Source organism: Urocitellus parryii, chromosome 3, assembly GCF_045843805.1.
Source record: "Urocitellus parryii isolate mUroPar1 chromosome 3, mUroPar1.hap1, whole genome shotgun sequence".
NCBI lineage: Eukaryota > Metazoa > Chordata > Mammalia > Rodentia > Sciuridae > Urocitellus > Urocitellus parryii.
The window spans coordinates 142,990,770-143,008,931 of NC_135533.1; the positions used below are offsets into that span (position 1 = coordinate 142,990,770).

Consider the following 18,162-nt stretch of genomic DNA (forward strand, 5'->3'; position numbering starts at 1 on the left):
TGGCCTTGACCTTGCAGCCCTCCTGCCTCCTGAGCGGCTGGATTCCAGGTGGGTGCCCCTCGCCTGGGCGTGCGTACTTAGTACAGAAGGAAACCACGGGGACAGGACTGGCCGGGTGCCCGTTCCTTCATTTCCTCCTCGTCCCTCGGTTTGTGATGACGAGCATGTATCACTTTTACAGAAAAGCATTACTGTCTTTTTTTAAAAAAAAAATGAACAAACCAAAAGCATGCTACGTGGTGGAGGTGAGAGCAGCCACAGGCTGGATGGGAAAGGATGAAGGTCCTCAGTCCCCCTTGGCCAGCAGACCTGCCCCAGGACGAAGGCCATAAAGCAGGGGTGCCCGGCAAGTCAAGAGGGCAGCATGGGGACTCTGCCCCCCAGGGGCGGGCCAGGAGACACTCACCTGGAGGTAGATGGCTGCCTCTTGATAGTTCATCTCCCAGTTGTGGCTGGAGGGGCTGGAGGGGGGGCTCTCTCCGCCAGAGACCAGATTGGGGGCCCGGGAGTCGTGGGCGGCATGGCTGCCCCCATCTGCATGGGGAGAGGAGAGACATCAGAGAGCAGGCCGCAGGCACAGCAGTCACCGCCCGCTCACACACACCTGTCACCTGCAAGGCAGCGCTCACCCTGTGTGCTAAGGACGACAAGAATCGCAAGGGCTGGCCACCGCTCGGTCTCTTTTAAGTGAGGAGACAAGGACACAGGGGTGCAGTGCGTGGGGAGGAGGCCCACCTCAGCTTATTCTCACAGAGAGGAGCCCCGGAGGAAGAACGAGAACTCCCAGGAGGGTGGCCTGGGGCGGGGAGGGGGGCCTGGGGCGGGGAGGAATGGCAGGGCCCAGCCTCGGGGTCCTCTTTCTGTAGACTTCTGTTGAGATCCTGCTTCTGCAAACATCTAAAGGCCTGGATGTGCCCCTGAGGCAGGGTCAGCCGCTGCCTGTCCTTGCTGACATGGGCGCCCTCCTCCTCCAGCGCCTGCTGGCCGCTCTGGGGAACGCCCCCTCCCTGCCCTGTGTCCACATTGCCTGGCTCTGGCTGAGCCACCCTGGCTCCCAGGCAGGGGACCTGGGCTAGGCAATAAGAGCCCCTGTCCTGCTGGGCACAGGGTGGCGCAGGTGTCGGTGCTGACCCCCGCCCAGCCAGCCAGGGCTGTGCTTGGAACTCCTCCCACACCAATTCAGGGGGGCTCTTTCCCTCCTCAGCTGCCAAGAGACGGACATCAACAGAGAACAGCAAGAGCTGGAGATAAGGTGGCTGCACCCTGGGGACCCTTAACTTCCAAAACCCGAGGCGATAGGATCTGAGTGTGTTTGAGTTGGATTTGTCTCAAGAATGTGGAGTCTCCACTGAACTCATGGGAAACCAGGGCCCCAGGAAATGGCTCTTGGCCTGTGAATTTATTGGGGAGAAGTGAATCGAGGGTGAAGATTCACACCCTGGATGATACATCTGTGATACACCTGTAGGAAGATAAGGAATCGAGGGTTTGGCTGCTGCCATGCGCACAGTTGGCAGGAAGCCAGCAGGTAAGGTGTCAGCCAACAGGAAACAGCAGGAAGACAGCACTCACGGGGCTGCTGGTCACAAACCGGAGAGGGCGGGAACTGCCAGGAGAGGGCGGCCATGCCGGGCCATCTGCAAAGCCCTGACCCTCCCTGAGTTTGCAGGCAGCAGCCAGCATGTGGGCAGGGCGTGCCTGACCCAGGATACAGCCCAGGAGTGGGGGGGGGGGGGCGCTCTGGCATGGCGTACCCTCTCCTAGCAACCTGTCTCCACCGCGTCTTATCAAAGTACTGGCCCTGTCCACGGAGTTTGAGAAACACAACTACAGAGCGTCCCTGCCCAGATTCTGGTGTATCTTCTGCCGTCTGACACAGTGACTGTCACATCTGGAAGGACCCCGAGGACCGCTTCACTGAGGCACGCTTCTCCATGGGGACACTGGAAGTTGGGAAGGGTGCGATGCGTGCGGTGCAGTGTGGTGCAGTCGGGCCAACAACCACAAAGTCAGGTCTTCCGGCTGCCCATCTAGAACTCTCCTCAGCACCATCATTCATCACTCACCCCTCCCAGAGGGACAGGAGGATGGCTCTACACACCAGCTGTCCCCCATGGGCCAGGGCGGACTGACAGCATGCAGCTGTGGGACCGGTTTAGTAACTGTGACCCCAAACAAAAGTGACAGGTGGTGCAGAGACTGTCCCTCGCCCTGGCCAGAGCTTCCAGACACACCCCTCGGGCCACAGGTGACTTGTGGACAGACAGAGGGCTGTGCGGGTGCTGGGAGCGTGTCTTCCCTGGCCAGCAGTGGGACAGCCATGTCAGCAGAGCCTGGGGCAGCAGGGGCCTCAGGAAGCCGGAGGGTGGTCCCTCCCAGGGTGCAGCAGGACAGCCCAGGCTGGGCGTGCCTGGACCACGAGCTCTCTGAGAATGTGTACGCAAACATGGATCAAATTTCAACGTCTAAATAAGTATAAGAGTTTAGGGCAACCGAACAACAAACGTAAAAACCTCTCCTCGGTGGCTGTGCGCTCTGTCTGCGGGGGCCTGAGCCTCCTCTCTGGGCCAGAGCAAGCCTCTCCTGCTCCCTGCTGCCTCCAGCCCAGAGCAGCCGCTGGTGGCTGGACTCTGAATCCTCAAAACCCCAGGCTCCTGGTACCTCTCCTTTCCCTGACAGGTCTCCCTGGGAGACGGCTACAACCCTGGGTTATGGGGCCTGCGGAAGGCCCCCAACACCCCTGTGGTCACCTCCCCAGCCTCCCTCTGCTGGATGACTCCCTGTCACTCTGGAACATGCCTAGAACTTTCCTCCTACTGGTCCTTGCACCTCTGGTCCCCTCTTCCCTGCCTGGCCCCGCCCCCACCCCCTGCGAAGCCACACCCACATCATGCTCACCAGCCTCTCTCACTGCCTGGTGGCTGCATTCCCACCTCCTCACCTGGGCACCTGTTTCCCTGCCTGGAATGTCAGCTGGGGACAGGGACATCTGTATTGCTCACTGTGGTGCCTGGAGCCCAGCACAGTGTGGGGCAGGAGGCACAAGGGGTGAACCTGGAGACCCTGCCCTAGAAACCCCACATGCTGCCACACACAGCAGGGACTGAGGCAGGGAACAAGAAGCAGGCGCTGGCCCAGGGGCCTGGGGAGGATGGACCACCCAGGGACCCAGAGAGCAGGGGCAGCGCCTGAGGGGGCGGACCACTCAGGCGGACCATGGGGACACGATCTCTTTGAATTTGTAAATATCATTCTTCTGAAAACTGGCTGCAGAAAGATGATTTTGCACATGGTAATTCAGGGCGGAGGTTTAAAGAGAGAAGCAAAGGGAAACTGGGAAACTGGCTGCAGAGCTGGGGAGGGAGCTGGGGAGGGAGCTGGGGAGGGAGCTGGGGAGGGGGCTGGGAGGGGGCTGGGAGGGGGCTGGGGAGGGAGCTGGGGAGGGAGCTGGGGAGAGAGCCAGGAGGGCAGGGCTCCCTCCAGGACTTTGTTCCTGCTTCCAGCCACAGGCCTCCTTGCACTGCCCCAAAACACAGCCAGCAAGCTCTACAGCCCCGGAAAGGCAAAGCCGGTGGCTTGTTTGTGACTCTCTGACAGGCCTGGGCCATGTGGCTGAGGGGCTTTTCAAGGAAGCCCCAGGTGATGTGGAAAAGGCTTCTTCACCCGGTGCCTGTGGCTGGCGGCACATTTAGGGATTACAGAGAGGGTTCAGCGCAGGCAGAGGCCGCTCCCCCCCCATTCCTTCTACAACAGCCAGGTCCCAAAGCACTTCCTAGGCTGCGGAGGCAGAGCCACCACCCGCGGGGCTCCATTCCCTGCTCCGATTCCCAGGCCAAGAAGTGAAGGAAAGGAGATGGAAACTCCCCAACTGCCCGGGGTCTCAGCAGCTTCCCAGGGGGAAGGGCGGCTGAGGTTGGGGCAGGAGCTGAGGGTGGTGCAGAAGCCGCAGAGGGGGGAGGCCAGGGGAGCGCTAGGTGGGTGGGACCCCACATGGGCCTGGGCAGTTAGGTGGGGCACTGCTGCAGGAGTGAGTCCTATTTCCGGGACTGCTCGGGGCCAGGCCTCCCTGTCCTGGGAGTAGCACTCCCCGTGGCTCTGACGGGTTACCACCAGGTGTGAGGACCAGAGGACAATCTGTCTGATGGCACAGAAGGCCCAGTCAGTCGCTCCAGGTCCTCTGCCTGTGCTGTGCAGACCCTGGCGCTGCCCTGCGACCCTGCCCTGGCATCCTCCTGCCCACCGAGCCCGGAGCCTGCTTCTGCATTTCCTGGAGAAACACAGGCTCCAAGGTCACCAGGCAAATGTCGGGGGCTCACACCCCACCACCCTACTAGCTCCACCCTGTGGGCTGGGACAAGCCTCTCCGGTGGGGACTAGTGGAGGCCAGGTCAGAGTCGACCCCGTAGGACCTCTCTGACCTAGTCCTTGCCAGGACAGTGCTTCCAGGTGACCTGCGAGGCGAGGAGCATACCGTAAGGGCCCAGCCGGGGGAACAGGCCCGACCTCACCACAGGGCGGGCCTCCACAGCCTCGGTCAGGAGCAGGGCAGGAAGCCCCTGCCTCTGCATTTCCGCCTGGTCTGGAAGGTGGCTGGGCTGGAAACTCAGAAGGAAGGACAGAGGATGCCCATGGCCAGAGGGAGAAGTGGCCTCTAGGCCCTCGCAGCAGGGAGCGTCTCCACGGGAGGCTTTGGAAGGCCGCAGGATGCCACTAGAACATTCCTGGCAACCAGGAAGAGCACTGTGCCTGAGGTGCCCCACGAGGGGAACAGCGCGCTCTGTACTCGCTGTGCCCAGGCAGAGCGCTCTACGAAACCCAGGCTGGCAGACTGGCACGGCCCTCAGGCCAAACCACGGCCACTGAGGATCCAGAGGCCCCTGCTCCTGATCCTCCCTCCTCGAGCTTGGCAGTCAGCCCAAGGAGGTGAGCCTGCGGCCAGGGAGGACAGCGGAAAGGAAGAAAGCGCTGAGCTGACAGCACGGAGCTGCGACACCCTCCCCCACCGACCCAGAACACAGGCAGCTGCACGCAGAGCAGGCGGCCAGGGTGACCTGCCTGCACAGATGGCCTCGCCCCTCCGCTGATGTAACAGGCCCAGGCTCTCAGCAAACAGCTGGCTGCCCTGTGTGGAGCCTCCAAAAGGGCCCTGCAGAGAATCCAGGGTTTCCGCTCGCTGGAGCCCAGCACGCGGCAGCGCCCTGGAGCCACTGGATAAACAGAAACAGCTTCCATATGCCGCCAGGAGTGCGCCAGGCAGGGGGCGGGGCAGGCCTGTGCCACCCCCACCCACAGGTGCTGGGTCAGCTCCACTGGGTAAACCCCGGGCCTAAGTCTTAGGCCTGGGGACAGAGGTCGCTTTGAATAAACCCACAAGGGTCACTGGGCAGAGCGCGAGCTTTCTCGGGTGGAGTGATACTGGGGCTCCAAACCATTCCTGTCTCCACCTTCCTCCATCGCACTTTTTAAAATGCTGGCAACGTCACACACTCATACCCCCCACCCTCGCGCCCCTTCCTCCACTAACCCTCTCTCTCTCTCTCTCTCTAGGAGAGGGCACTGGTGGTGTTGCTGGGGATGGAACCCAGGGCCTGCTAGGAACACTAGGCGCTGCTCCCCCTGAGCTCCGCCCGCAGCCCGTCACACATTCTTGAACACCCCCCCCACACACACACATTCTCTTCGGACAGGTGCAGCCCTAGATGCCTCAGGTCCCCTGCTCATGATGTCCCTCCCCAGAGCCGCCCTCCCCTCCCCCCCCTGGAGCTGGGGCAGGAGAAGCCCAAGCACAGAGGTGAAGCCCACAGAGCTCTGGCCTCCAGAGACCCACGCCCAGCAGACAGCGAGCGCCTGGCCACCCTGGGCAGTGGCTACGGGGCCCCACTCTGGGAAGGCATTGGAGGAGAGGAAAGGAATCCGGTTGCTGCTGAGCTTCGCAGGCACAGGTGCCACAGTGCTTCTGTGCGGCCAGCACTTCAGGCCCCAGATGGAAACCGAGTGGGGGTCCCAGGCGGGAGAGAGTGGCCACTCCCCCTCCTCCTCTCTGTAACTGGCAGCAAGATGGTGGAGAGCACAGCCAAGCTACCCTGCAAGCCAGCGGAGGATCAGCGGGCAGGAGACCCCAGCAAACTCCCTGACCTCCAGCAAGGCGAGGACTGGCACAGAGCCCTCCCGGCTGAATGGCTGGCACGGGCCCAAAGCCTGTCCTGCCAAGGCTCTGCAGAGGAGGAGAGGAGGCCTGGCAGAAGGGCTCTGGCCACCCTCACTGTGCTCACCTGACAGGCGCTTCAGTGGTCAAGTCCAAAGGAACCATCCCTGGGGCCAGTCCTGGAGGGCCATGGCAGGACAGGGCCAGAGGTGGAGAGCAGGCGGCTCTACACAGAGGAGGAGGGCAGGCAGGCGCAGGCCAGAGACCACAGGCTCCTGGGAGCCCAGAGCAGGGACACATGAAGGCAGCGGGGCCGGGAGGCCAGGGAATGGACCTCATCCCGGGCAGCTGCAGCCTGTGGCGCTGCCCCCACACTGCCACAGGGCTGCAGACACAACCTCGGGAGACCCTGCTCGTCTCCTTTTGGTTCTGGGGACTGAACCCAGGGCGCTCTACCACTGAGTCATGTCCCCAGACCTGTTTTTTTTTCTATTTTGAGACAGGGTCTCTAAGATGCTGAGGCTGGCCTCCAACGTGCAATCCTCAACCTCCAGCTGGATCACAGGCGTGCGCACCACTGTCTAGAAAGGCTAACTCCTATGGCCAAGCACGTGGCTTGATTTAAGGAGGTATTTATTCAGCACCTACTGTGTACCAGCATTGTACTGAGTGCTGGATTAGAAAATATAAACCTATGACAGTTTATCCCCTTGAAGCTCCGAACGTGGAGGTGACAGATGGAAGGAGAGTCGGGCACACTGAAGTCGTTCATCAGTTACAAGGGCCTAAAGGCTGCATACACTCTGGACAGCGGGCAGTGTCGGGAGGCCTTTGGGGTGGTCAGTGTGGGGAGAGGGCACGTTCCAGAACACGGCAGTCAGGCATGAGGCACAGAGGGGCACGTGACAGGGCACGTCTGGGGAGCTGCAGAGGCTCAGCGACCCAGAGCCCAGGGCCTGGGGCAGGCAGATGCAGTGGGAAATGACAGTGGAAGGACAGGAAGACCCGCACTCAGGGCTGGCCAGGCGGCTGGTGCAGCTGCAAGGTTCTCGTCACCAGCACCCCTGAGCCAGACATGTCGCAGCCCCAGCTTGCTGAGCAGCACCTCAGGCCCTGAAGGCTAAGTGACCTGCCCCAGGTCACAGAGGGAGAAGCCGCAGGGCTGGGGTTTGAGCCCAGGCAGCCTGAGCTCCCACCTTCTCCGCCCCTTCAAGGCAGCTGGGAGGCAGCTGGGCCGTCCGCCAGGTCATGAAGGTGAACTCGAGCCACGGGGTTCTCACAGCGGACACTCTGTGCAGGCATCCCGTCTGCAAAAAGCCAAAGGAGCTGGTCTTGGTCAACTCCTTAGCCCTCTACGAACACCGTGCTGGGCAAAGCCACGCACCTGCAGGGCAGGCTACGCTCCCAGGGACCTGAGGGTCACTTTCTTTTCTTCTTTTTTTTTTCTTATTGGAAATAGAGATGGAACCTGGGGACACTTTATCACTGAGCCACATCCCCAGCATTTTTCATTCTTTGAGACAGGGTCTCACTTAGGGCCTTGCTAAGTTGCCTAGGCTGGCTTTGATCCTCCGGCCTCAGCCTCCCAAGCCGCTGGGATGATAGGCGTGTGCCACTGCACCCGGCTCTCAGGATTGTCTTCTTGTCTACTCTAGTTACCCTTCCCGGGGTGGAGAACCATGTCTTGTCTTGCCAATGTCCACTGGAAATTCTTGGTGAGGGAGGACATGAGGGCCCCTTTGGTCCTGGAGCGTCAACCTGGCCCTGCACGGCCTGCTCCCCAGCCGCAGGTATTCCAGGACACGGAGGGCTCTCTGCCCCCATGCATTCGAAGTGCGTGCAGAGTGCTCGGGCTTTCAACAAACACTGGTGTGGCCCAGGCTACACACACACACACACACACACACAGACACACACAGCACGCTTGCCTGGCGGCCTCCCAGTGAGGAGCCAGCACCTGTGCAAACATCTGTCCTGCCTTCACTTGGAAGCATCAGAAATGCTAATTGAGAACCCCGCATGGGGATGGGGATGGGGACAGGGACGCAGAGGCAACGGAGGAAGCCTCCTCTCCCCTCGCCCTGGTGCTCTATGGCCCCTGGGAGAGGGCAGCAGACACGGTGCGGCTCAGAGCACAGTCAGCCAGACTCACCCTGCACCAGGGTGGCCAATGTGCCCACTGATGGGCCCTTGAGCCGGGGCTGGACGTCCACTAGAACCTGGGGTCACACAGTCCATTCCCAGGGGGCTGGCTGGACCCAGTAGGTGAGTCTGCTACTGCTGTAGGTGGCTCTGGGCACAGGACAAGGGGACACCACAGGGAAGTGAACGCAGGACGGAAGCCCGTGTCCCGGGACTTGGTGGCTTGAGCACACCATGTCTCCAGGGAAATGAAAGCCTGGGACAGGCGGTGGCCAGGCACCGAGCCAGTCTTCCCTTCCTTCACCTCAGTTTCCCTGTCTGTCAGGTGGGGAGGGCAGTCCACAGAGCATCGTCAAGAAACAACAGCAGAGACCAAGAGGACAATGGCAGGAGGTGAGCAAGGTGCGGAGGCACACGCCTGTGATCCTGGCGGCTCAGGGGCTCACAAGTTCAAGGCCGGCCTCAGCAACTTAGCGAGACCCCGAGACCCCGTCTCAAAATGCAAATAAGAAGGGCTGAGGGAGCGGCTCAGCGGTAGAGCAGCCCCCCCAGGGTTCAGTCCTGGGTACCAACAGGGAAAGGACAGCAGGCGGAGGCGGGGTTCTGGTGCTGTGCAGCCCATACGGCCAGGATCTGCCTACTGTCCCCCGGCTGCAGCCAGGAACCTGCCCACTGTCCCCCAGCTACTACCACGAAACCCTCAAGGAGATGCAGAAAACCAGGAAGTGAGGAATTAACAAAAGGCAGGAAGGGCTCCAGTTCCCGGTAGAGAGGGTCCTCTGATCACCACTCAGGGGCTCAGAAGAGGGCAGCATTGATGCTCCGCTGATGGCAGACTCGGGGGGGGGGGGGGGGGGGCTCAGTGGCGTTCAGTTTCTGGCATGGAGCTGGTACCGGGCCTGACACGCCACTTCCCACTTACCTTTGTGTCCACCTGGCTGCAAATACTCTTGTCCCCATTTCACAGAGGAAGAAACTGACACCCAGGAGAAACAAGCTCAGCAGCTCACTCGATGCTGCTCAGCTACCAAGTCACGACCATGCAGAAGGCCACCGAGGAACTGCCAAAGTGCTGCTGAGTGGGGACAGCACCGCTCTCCAGCACATGCGGGTTCCCACAGCTAGAATTCCCCAAGCTGCCCCACAGGCCTCCAGCCCCCCCCCCTGCCTGGCCCTCTGCCTGGCCCCCAGGAGGAAGGGAAGGTGCACAGCAGGACCACACGCGCCGGCAGCCCCGAGGCTGGAGGACGTGGGCTGACAAACTCTGAGCCCGGGGGAAACTTCTAGACTGGCCACAGGACAACTGTGACTGCCAACAGGCAAGCCAGCAAGAAGAAGGGACCCTCAAGAGCCACGGAGAGAAGACGCCATGCCTGTGGACGACCACCCACAAGTAAAAGACATCGCATCCCGCAGCTTCGGCGGCTTCCAAGCCACTACCACACAGACGCGTCACCCGGGCTGAGCTCCAAGCAAGAGAAGAACAACGGGAGGAAACGGAACCACCACCTGCCAAAAGGAGGCTGCGGGCAGCTGGGGGACAGTGTGGAGCGGGGTGCTCAGTGTGAGGGAGGGTGGGGTCGGGCACCCGAGGACACGGCATTCCGGCCTGGGAGCAAAAACCTGCGCTCCATCCAGCAGGCGGCTCCACGGGAAGCTCGGCCCTCCCTGGCTATTTCGGAGCTGGTCACATGTCACTGAACCTCTCCAGCACCCCAGATGGCTCCAAGGGCTAAGCTGTGACAGAGTCACCCAGGACACTGGATGTTTTTGGAATCTGGTGACTCACTCCCAAATAGGTCACTCCATGCCTGTTTATCAAGGGCCCAGGGTTTGTGTACCCAAGACCTGCTGCTGCCTTTGTAACACCTGGACTCCCAGCAAGAGGCCCAGCTGTGTCACAAATCAGCACCAAAGCAGCAGCCGGCAGCTGAGGACACCTTCCCGTCCCATCCCACCAGCCCTCACCGTGGGCGTCATGGAAAAGAAACCCACAAGCCGGCAGAGCTTCCTCTGGAGGGAATGGGATTCACGTGACGCTGTGTGACCAGGGGCACTGTCCACGCCACACAAGGCTCTCCCTAGCTCGGCCCCACAGGCCCCACAACTCACTGGGATCCACCATCTCTATAAGTCCACATGGCACCCAGTCCTTCCCCGGGGACGGAGCTGGGAGCGAGCGGCCTGGGCATGGAGGACAGGAGGCTGAAGGACATAGCCACTGGGCACAGCGGGCAGGAGAGGCCTGGAAGAAAGGGCTCAGTCTGCAGCTGAAAAATGCCCACAGCAACATATCTGAGGCCAGAGACACCGCAGGCCCCGCAGTGGAATTGGTTCACATGGGAAGATAATGGATGATGCGCTTATTAGAGACCTAGCGCCAGCCCCAGGCTCGAAGACTCTGCAGTGAGAAAACAGAGGCCAGGCCGGGCAGGCCGCAGGACCAGAGCACAGGTCTCCAAGGACTCTGCCTCATTCCACTCAAGAGCCCGGGCACCCCTGGCACGTGCCACCTGTAGGCCCAGTGACTCGGGAGGCTGAGGCAGGAGGACCCAAGTTCCAGGCCACGCTGGGCGACTTGACAAGACGGCCTCAAAATGAAATAACAAAGGGCTGGGGGTGTGGCTGGGTAGCACAGCACTTCCAAGCACGCAGGAAGTCTGGTTCAGTCCCCAGGACAACACCCCAAAACAAGAGTCGGGCCAAAGAGGTGATGCAATTATGGCTCCTCAGCTACTCAGCACTGTGCCCGGAGCTGGGGGCGCTCAAACACCGAGACACATTCCCAGGCCCTTTTTTTCTCTTTTGAGACAGGGTCTTGCTTAGTTGCTTAGGGCCTAAATTGCTGAGGCTGGCCTTGAGCCTTCGATCCTCCTGCTTCAGCCTCCCTCCTCGCTGGGATTACAGGCGTGTGCTATGGAGTCTGGGTGGAGAGATGCTCCCAAGGACTAGGCCCCACAACAGAGGAGGCAGGGCTCTGACCGGGAGCAACAGAGTCCTTCGCGGCCGGAATCTGCCTGGCCCTGGGTCCCAACAACGCTTGCTGAAGACGAGCCGCGCTACCCGCCCTCTGACCTCCCCACTCCACACCTGCAAGACAGGGAGGGACACCTCTACTCTGCAGGGACTGTAGGACAAATCACTTAGACACCACCGCACCTGCTCCTGACAGCTGTCCTCAGCCCCCACTGCTCTGCCAACGGGGGACAAGGATGGCTCCAGGGAAGATGTCACTTAATGTAGAGTGAAGGCCACTGGTCTGCACCTCCTGGATTCGCTCTCGGGCCCAGGAGCAGGGAGATGCCTGCACAGCGCCCCAGGGAGTCTGTGCAGCATTCTCCATGCAGCCAAGGCTGGAAAGCCCCCGAGAAGCTCACCTCCTCAGAGTTCACCAGGCAAAACTGAGCCTTCTGTGGGAAAATGAAATTCCTAGATTATTCAGACCTTAAACACAAAGGCTGGGGGCAGTGGTCCACGCCCGTAATCTCAGTGACCCAGGAGGCCAAGGCAAGAGGATCGAAAGTTTGAGGCCAGCCTCAGCAATTTGAGGCCATCTCAAAAAAAAGACTGGGGATGTAGCACAGGGTAAAGTGCCTGTGAGTTCAAACCCAGCACAAAAAACAAACAGAAGACACTGCTGCTGGATCAGTGCCGGCTCTGGCGCCCGCAGCCAACATGCGCAGAGAGACCCAGATCGCACGTTAGGATCTGAATCCACATACAGGAGGAAGGGAGACGTCCCGAGGACAGGTTCTCCATCCAGGGGAGAGCTGCGCAGATGGAGAGCTGCCTGGTCAAGCCCAGGTCAGGACGGACTGTTTGGGTCCCGTTGCTGCACGAGACAAAGCGGGCACTTATCAGCCGGAAGCAGTGAGAAGCGTGTGTTCAGCCAGGAGAGCTGACGGGCTGCACTGAGGGCAGCGCCTGATGGGGTGGGGAGGGCAGAGCAGAGGTGGGGCAGGGCCAGGCACAGCCCACGCCCACCCCGGCCCCCCTGGCTCTCACAGGGTTCCTCCTGCCCAAGGCTGCCGGGTCTGTGCCCCAAGAGGCACCGCGGGCCCCACGCCAGGTCCCTGCGAGGGTTCTCTTCAGTTCGGCATCATCCAGCCATTTCCTGAGTCCCTCTAAGAGGCAGGAGCAGCCGGGGGCTTCGAGACCTGCACACCCACCCAGAGCAGGGAGGCGCTGTGAGGCTGGTCAGGGAGCCAATCAGAAGAGGCCAAACCTGCACCCCGCCTCTGCGGGACAGCCTCCACTCCCCTCCTCCAACCTCCAGAAAGAAAAGCTGCCCCTGCTCAGGGCTGACCCACCCAAGGCCTCTGGAGGGTTACCATGGAAACAGCATCCGGAGCTGGCTAGTGGCAAGAGGCTCTGCCATCTCATCACCTTCTGACCCCACCCAGTGGCTCTGCACCCACTCGACCAGGCCAGCTCCGCCATAACACCCTAGGCGTCCACAGCTGGCTCCCGCTGACCCGTGGCCTGACTGGCTGACACCTACCACACACAGGGCCGCACCGTGTAGGAGGCAGCTCCAAACTCGCTGTGGAGCACGCTGTCCTTGTAGCCTCAGGACAGTCACAAGAGGCGGTATTGGTGCTGGTGTCACTTCACGGATGAGGAGACCAAAGCTTGGAGAGGTCCCGACAGGCCCAGGCTCTGGCGGCGAACAGCAGTGCTGGGTTCAAGCCTGGCGTCTGACCCCAGGGGGCCCTCACCACCCCCAGACCCAATCCCCACCAGCCACTGCCCACAGCCCTGGCTCCCACCTTCCTACAGCACCCTGGGCACACGCCAGCTGCCACTCCCCCAGGGCCCGGCTCCCTGGCTCCCCCACAGCACGGTGCCAGCAGAGTTCACCTGGGGACGGCATGCAAACTCCAATGCACGGCGGCACCAGGCAGGGGAGGTGGCGTGGAGGCCGGGCTGTGTGGGAGGCAGGGGAGGCTGCTCTGGCTTGGTAGCCTGTTCCTTCTTAGAGCATTGTTTGGGCTAAACAAAGCAGGCACGACTGTGTCCTGGGGCCACCACCGCTCATTTCCAATCACCCTGAGGCTGCCTGCCCCTCTCCAGCAGGACACCCCCACATCCCAGCAGGGCCCAGTGGGACAAGGAGAGCCCCCACCCTCCATGTCCTGCTCCCGGCCCTGCTTCCCCTCTCTGTGGAACAGTCTTTCACTTCCTGTTCATCAGCCCTTTGCTATTTTATTTAAGAACTGCAACACCTTATTTTAAAAATATGCCTTCCTTACAAACTTAAGACCCGAGGACACTCCTTTCCTCCACCATCAGACCAGTTCTTAAATGTGGACCCCAAAGAAAGTCCCTAGTGTGAGAACCACAATATTTAAACAGGTGAAAGATGACACCCACAGGCATCCAGGCCCATCACCACCCCTTTCAAGACGGCCCACTCATCCTCTGAGGGGGGGGGGCTTTCCTGCAGCTCCGACTCCCAAACAGGCAGACGCCGCTGCCTCCTCCCCACCCACCCCCGCCCCGTGTCCCCTCCCACACTCCTCCTGAATCCTCCTGCAAGCCCAGCTGTCCCTGCAGGGAGGCTGGGGCAGGAGGCCAGAGGGTCTGAGGCCACCCTGGGACAGCTCAGGAAGACCCTGTCTCAGAGTAAAATGGGCTGGAGATGCAGCTGATGGCTGAGTGGCCCTGGTTCCATCCACAGGACCGGAAAAAAACACATCACACGAAAGCCAAGCCAGCCCCAGATGTCCCCATGTGCTGCCACTCACTCACTCCAAGTCCTTCCTCGTCCCTCCACGTACCTCCATATGGTGATAGTTCACGAACACAAAGGCAAAGTGAAGGAGCCCCTGGGAGACGGGCCGCTGCCCTGCCTGGCCCACCTGACACCCTGACCTGCCCGGCCCCTGGCCCAGGGCTCTCCCTAGGCCCAGCGCTCAGAGGCAGACCTCTGGGTCCCAGGAAGGCCACTGCTTTCTTTAATTTGAGGTGGTTTGTCCTGAGCAGAAGACAAAGGCTGAGCTGGCTCTAGGTGGGGGTGGGGGCAGCCGACTGGGCTTCACTGAGTCCGGATCAGCTGCTGGGGTCCACAGACCAGAGCCAGGTCAACTCGGGCGCTGACTGCTCTTGAAACACATGGAGAGTGTCTGCAACACTAGCTGAGCCCAGCGGCAGCTGCCCTCCCAGGGCACAGTCCCAGGGACCCAGGGGAGTACAAGTCACTTCCTCTGGACGGTGAGTAGGTGCCACTGGGAAGCAACCACCCCACTGTCCGTGTGGCTCCTCGGAACGGGGGGGGGGGGGGGGGCAGGAGCACTCCTGTAATGAGGCAAGCACCCCCATCGAGGAGCCAGCGAGGCAGAGGGGGTCCCTGTGTAAACGTGACACAAGCCCCAAACCCGTCATCCAGACAGCCAGGGACATTTCTCTGGCAAGTGTGACGCAGGGTCATGTGCCACTGGGAAGCAACCACCCCACTGTCTGTGTGGCCCTCTGATCTGCCCAGCCGCTGCCCACTCCCCCTCCTCCGCCTTTCTCTTCCGGTTCTAATCCTGGCTCCTGCCAGTTTCCATTCCCAGCCCAAATCTTCTGGTTCCAACTTCTCTGATGGGACGCATACGCCACTGCCATACGGGACGCCCTGGGGAAGGGCCACGCCAGGCTCGAGCTGGGGACAGGTCTTCCCTGGTCCAGGGGCCCCACACCGTCACATAAGGTGGTGGGTCTGCTATCCAGGCAAGTAGAAACCAACTTCCCAAGAGAAACACTGGACACCCGGCTCCTCGGAACAGCTCCCCTTCACGCGGGCTGCGGCTGGGTCTTGCCTGCATCAGGAGACGTGGGTTCGGGTGCCACCGAAGGGGCGGTGGGAGCCGGGGAGGTTCCAGCTGCCAGGAGCCTCACTGTCCTCTTCTGCAAGATGCCCTGAGGGCACCGACCTCAGAGAGGCACTTGGAAGACCCCGAGATGCACAGAGCACCAGCAAAGCGCTCACCCAGCGCCAGCCCAGAGCAGGGGCTCGCCAGCCACGGTCACGGTGACCACTGAGCACCCAACAGGGCAGGAAGGGCCCGCGTCAGGAGATGCTCCGACAGGGCTGCAAGGGGCCCCGGTGGGCATGGAGAGCCGCTCCTGGGCTCCCTGGGAGGGGCCATCAGGGACCCCGCTGCTCCCACTCTGGGCTACTGTGCTGTAATCTGAAGCAGCCCCACAAGGACCCTGCAACTGCAGCCATCGAGGCCCTGCTGGGACCCTCTAAGCCCTCTGTGTCCCCTTCCTGACTCGGACGCTGGCTGCTGACGGTTCTGGCTTGTGAAGCGCTTTCAGAGCACATGAACTCAGACCTCCCCAGGGCCATCGTAGGCGGCTACCTCCACGGCTACCACCTCCACGGCGGCCTGCTGTGCTCAGAGGGCAGCGATGGCATTTCGTGGCCAAAGGGCAAGGGGGCCCAACACAACAGACAAGACTCCTGAAGAGACGAGAGCCATGGAAGTGAAAGGCTCAAGTCCCTGCTACAGGGCGCGGCTCGGCACTGGGGGCTGGTGCTGCCCACAGCCTGGTGCTGCCCAGCATTCTGCCCTGGCAGGCCCTAAAACACCAGGGAGGGACTCCAGCAGGGCCACAGGCCCCCTCCAAGAAGGCAGAGGACACCTAATGCTGCCTCAGCCTCTGTAGGATGGCAGCCACCTCGGGGTAATAAGTAAGGCAGAAAGGACTCGCGCTCTGGCCTGGGTCAGCAGCCCTGCTCACGGTCGGCCTTCCAGAGCAGCAGCGCCGTCTCTGACCACGGTCCTAAGGTCACTGACTGGCCCAGTGCTTACCCCGCGATCACATGTAAGGCTCCCAACCCCAGCCCCAGCAGCCTGCCTGGCAGAGGCCGCCCTGACCCACACCACAGAGCCTGTCTCAGAACCCACCAGCTCAACCGCACACTCAACGGTGTCACAGTGACAAGTCCCTCGGGCACCCTGCACCCCTGGACAAGCACGAAGGTGACGCCCAGTCTGAGGGACAGCCAAGGCCAAACTTCTGGAACCCGCCCCGGCTCACGACCCTTGGGAGCCGCCCACAGCTTCCTCCCAGCTCCCCTCGGCCCATCTGCAGGGGTCAATAGCTCTGGCCAGCCTTGGCCCAGCCTCAGGCCCGCAGGCTCTGGCTCCGGAACTCGGGAGAGGAGCTGGTGTCACACGCAGGCTCCGGCCGGGGACAGCGACCCAGGAAACTAACTCCCCACGGTACAGCGGGTGTCAGGTGAGGCAGGGGGAGGCAGGGGAGCTCCCTGCTCTGCCACCTTGGCCTCACCCCTGAATGGCTTGTCACCCGGAAACCAGGAACAACCCAGTACCACCAGCCCGGCCACTGCCCTTCCCCATCCAGAAAGGGCATGGGGTAGGTACAGGCCACCTCAGGCAGCAGCTGGGTTCAGAGGGCACAGGAGGGAAAAGCTGGGCAGGACCAGCATCTCCCCAGGGACCCCCACCCCGCGCTGCCCCGCCCACCAGCTCAGTGGAGGCTGCTGCTCACACGTACAGCAGACCGCGCCACGGAGGAATGCCCTACCAAAGGCCAGCACCGGGGACGGCTTCAAGGTGACTCCCGACTTCCAGGCTCCCCTGCTCCTACCTGCCCCTGTGTCAACCTGCCTGTGCCTGTGAGTCACTCACCAGCAACTCAGCAGCCACTTGTGCACCTGCAAGCCGAGGATCACATCCCACCCGCCACACAGGAGAAAACGCCACCTTCCGGCTTCCTACAGGGACAAGGCCTTAGCACTGGGTTAAAAGTCACAGGCGGCCAGCCCGACTCCCGGGGACCTGCATCTGACAGAGGTGAGCAGTGTCACGGGCTCAACTGTGCCCCCTCAAAATTCACAGGCTGAAGCCCGGAGCTCTAGCACCTCAGAATGAGGCTGCATCTGGAGGCTGAGCCTCCGAGGGTAAGAAGGTACGACGAGGTCCCACGGGTGGCTCTAACCCTAGAGAACAGAGTCCTTATCGGAAGACAGACCCATGGACTGGCTGAGGACACAGCAGAACACAAGGAGAAACCATCCCTGCCGCCACCTTAATCTTGGGCCTCGGCCTCCAGACGGCAGTCCCCTCGTCCCCGGTGCTTTGAGGCCACCTGGGCGGACTGACACAGAAGCAGGCAGAGAAGGGCGCCCAGCCGCAGGTCATGACAAGGGCCCAGGCTCCACCAAGGCTCACACCATGGGAAGCTGGGTGGTTCTCGGTGACCTGTGCCATGGTGCTGCCAGCTCCAGTGACCTCCTCTGTCCTTAGTCCCCCAAGGGTTTGTGGTCATGGACTGGCTAGGCTAGGGGTCTGCAGGAGACTGCTGGGAAAAATGGGAATCAGCCACCGGTTAGGAGAAGACAGAGAAGACGCCGGAGTGGCGCCGCCCATCTGGCCTTCCGACAGCCGCCACGTCCACCAACTCCAGATCCCGGCAAGCCAGACCTCTGCAGGCACCAAGCCACGCGATCTGGAAATGCAGGGCCCAGTAGGTGACCAGATGGTTTAACAAGTAATCGCCATATGATGGGCCACTGGCGAAGACGGACAACTCATCGAGACAGCAAAGCAGGAAGGAGCAGCCAGTGACCAACTCTGGCAGGAAGGGGACGGGGCTCAGGTGAGGCTTCAAAGAGAAGGCGTCGCAGGGCCTCCAGGGCAGAACTGGAGTCCACGTGCAGGCGGCTCCCCAGCGAAGCGCAGAGGGTTGAGACAGCAGTGTGACATTGTGGGACAGGTCAGGAATCGGAAGCGGCCAGGCAAGAGGGCGGTGGAATACACAAGGACTTGCAGGCCAGCGGGACAGCTGGGCTGTGTCCTGAGGGTGGGAAGGTCCCCAGGAGCTCCCAGAGGAAACTCGGCTGCAGACGGGGCATCCAG

At 61.5% G+C, this 18,162-nt stretch overlaps 1 protein-coding gene across 5 annotated transcripts in view; it reads right to left on the minus strand.

Annotated features, from left to right (window-relative positions):
• The window catches only part of Tpcn1 (two pore segment channel 1), a 50,447-nt gene that overhangs the window by 26,876 nt on the left and 5,409 nt on the right, over positions 1–18,162 (minus strand). For all 5 annotated transcript variants that reach the window (XM_026412075.2, XM_026412073.2, XM_026412074.2 and 2 more), the window contains one exon: positions 407–534. In XM_026412075.2, the coding sequence (XP_026267860.1) occupies positions 407–534 (128 nt within the window). The remainder of the gene's footprint in view (positions 1–406; positions 535–18,162) is intronic.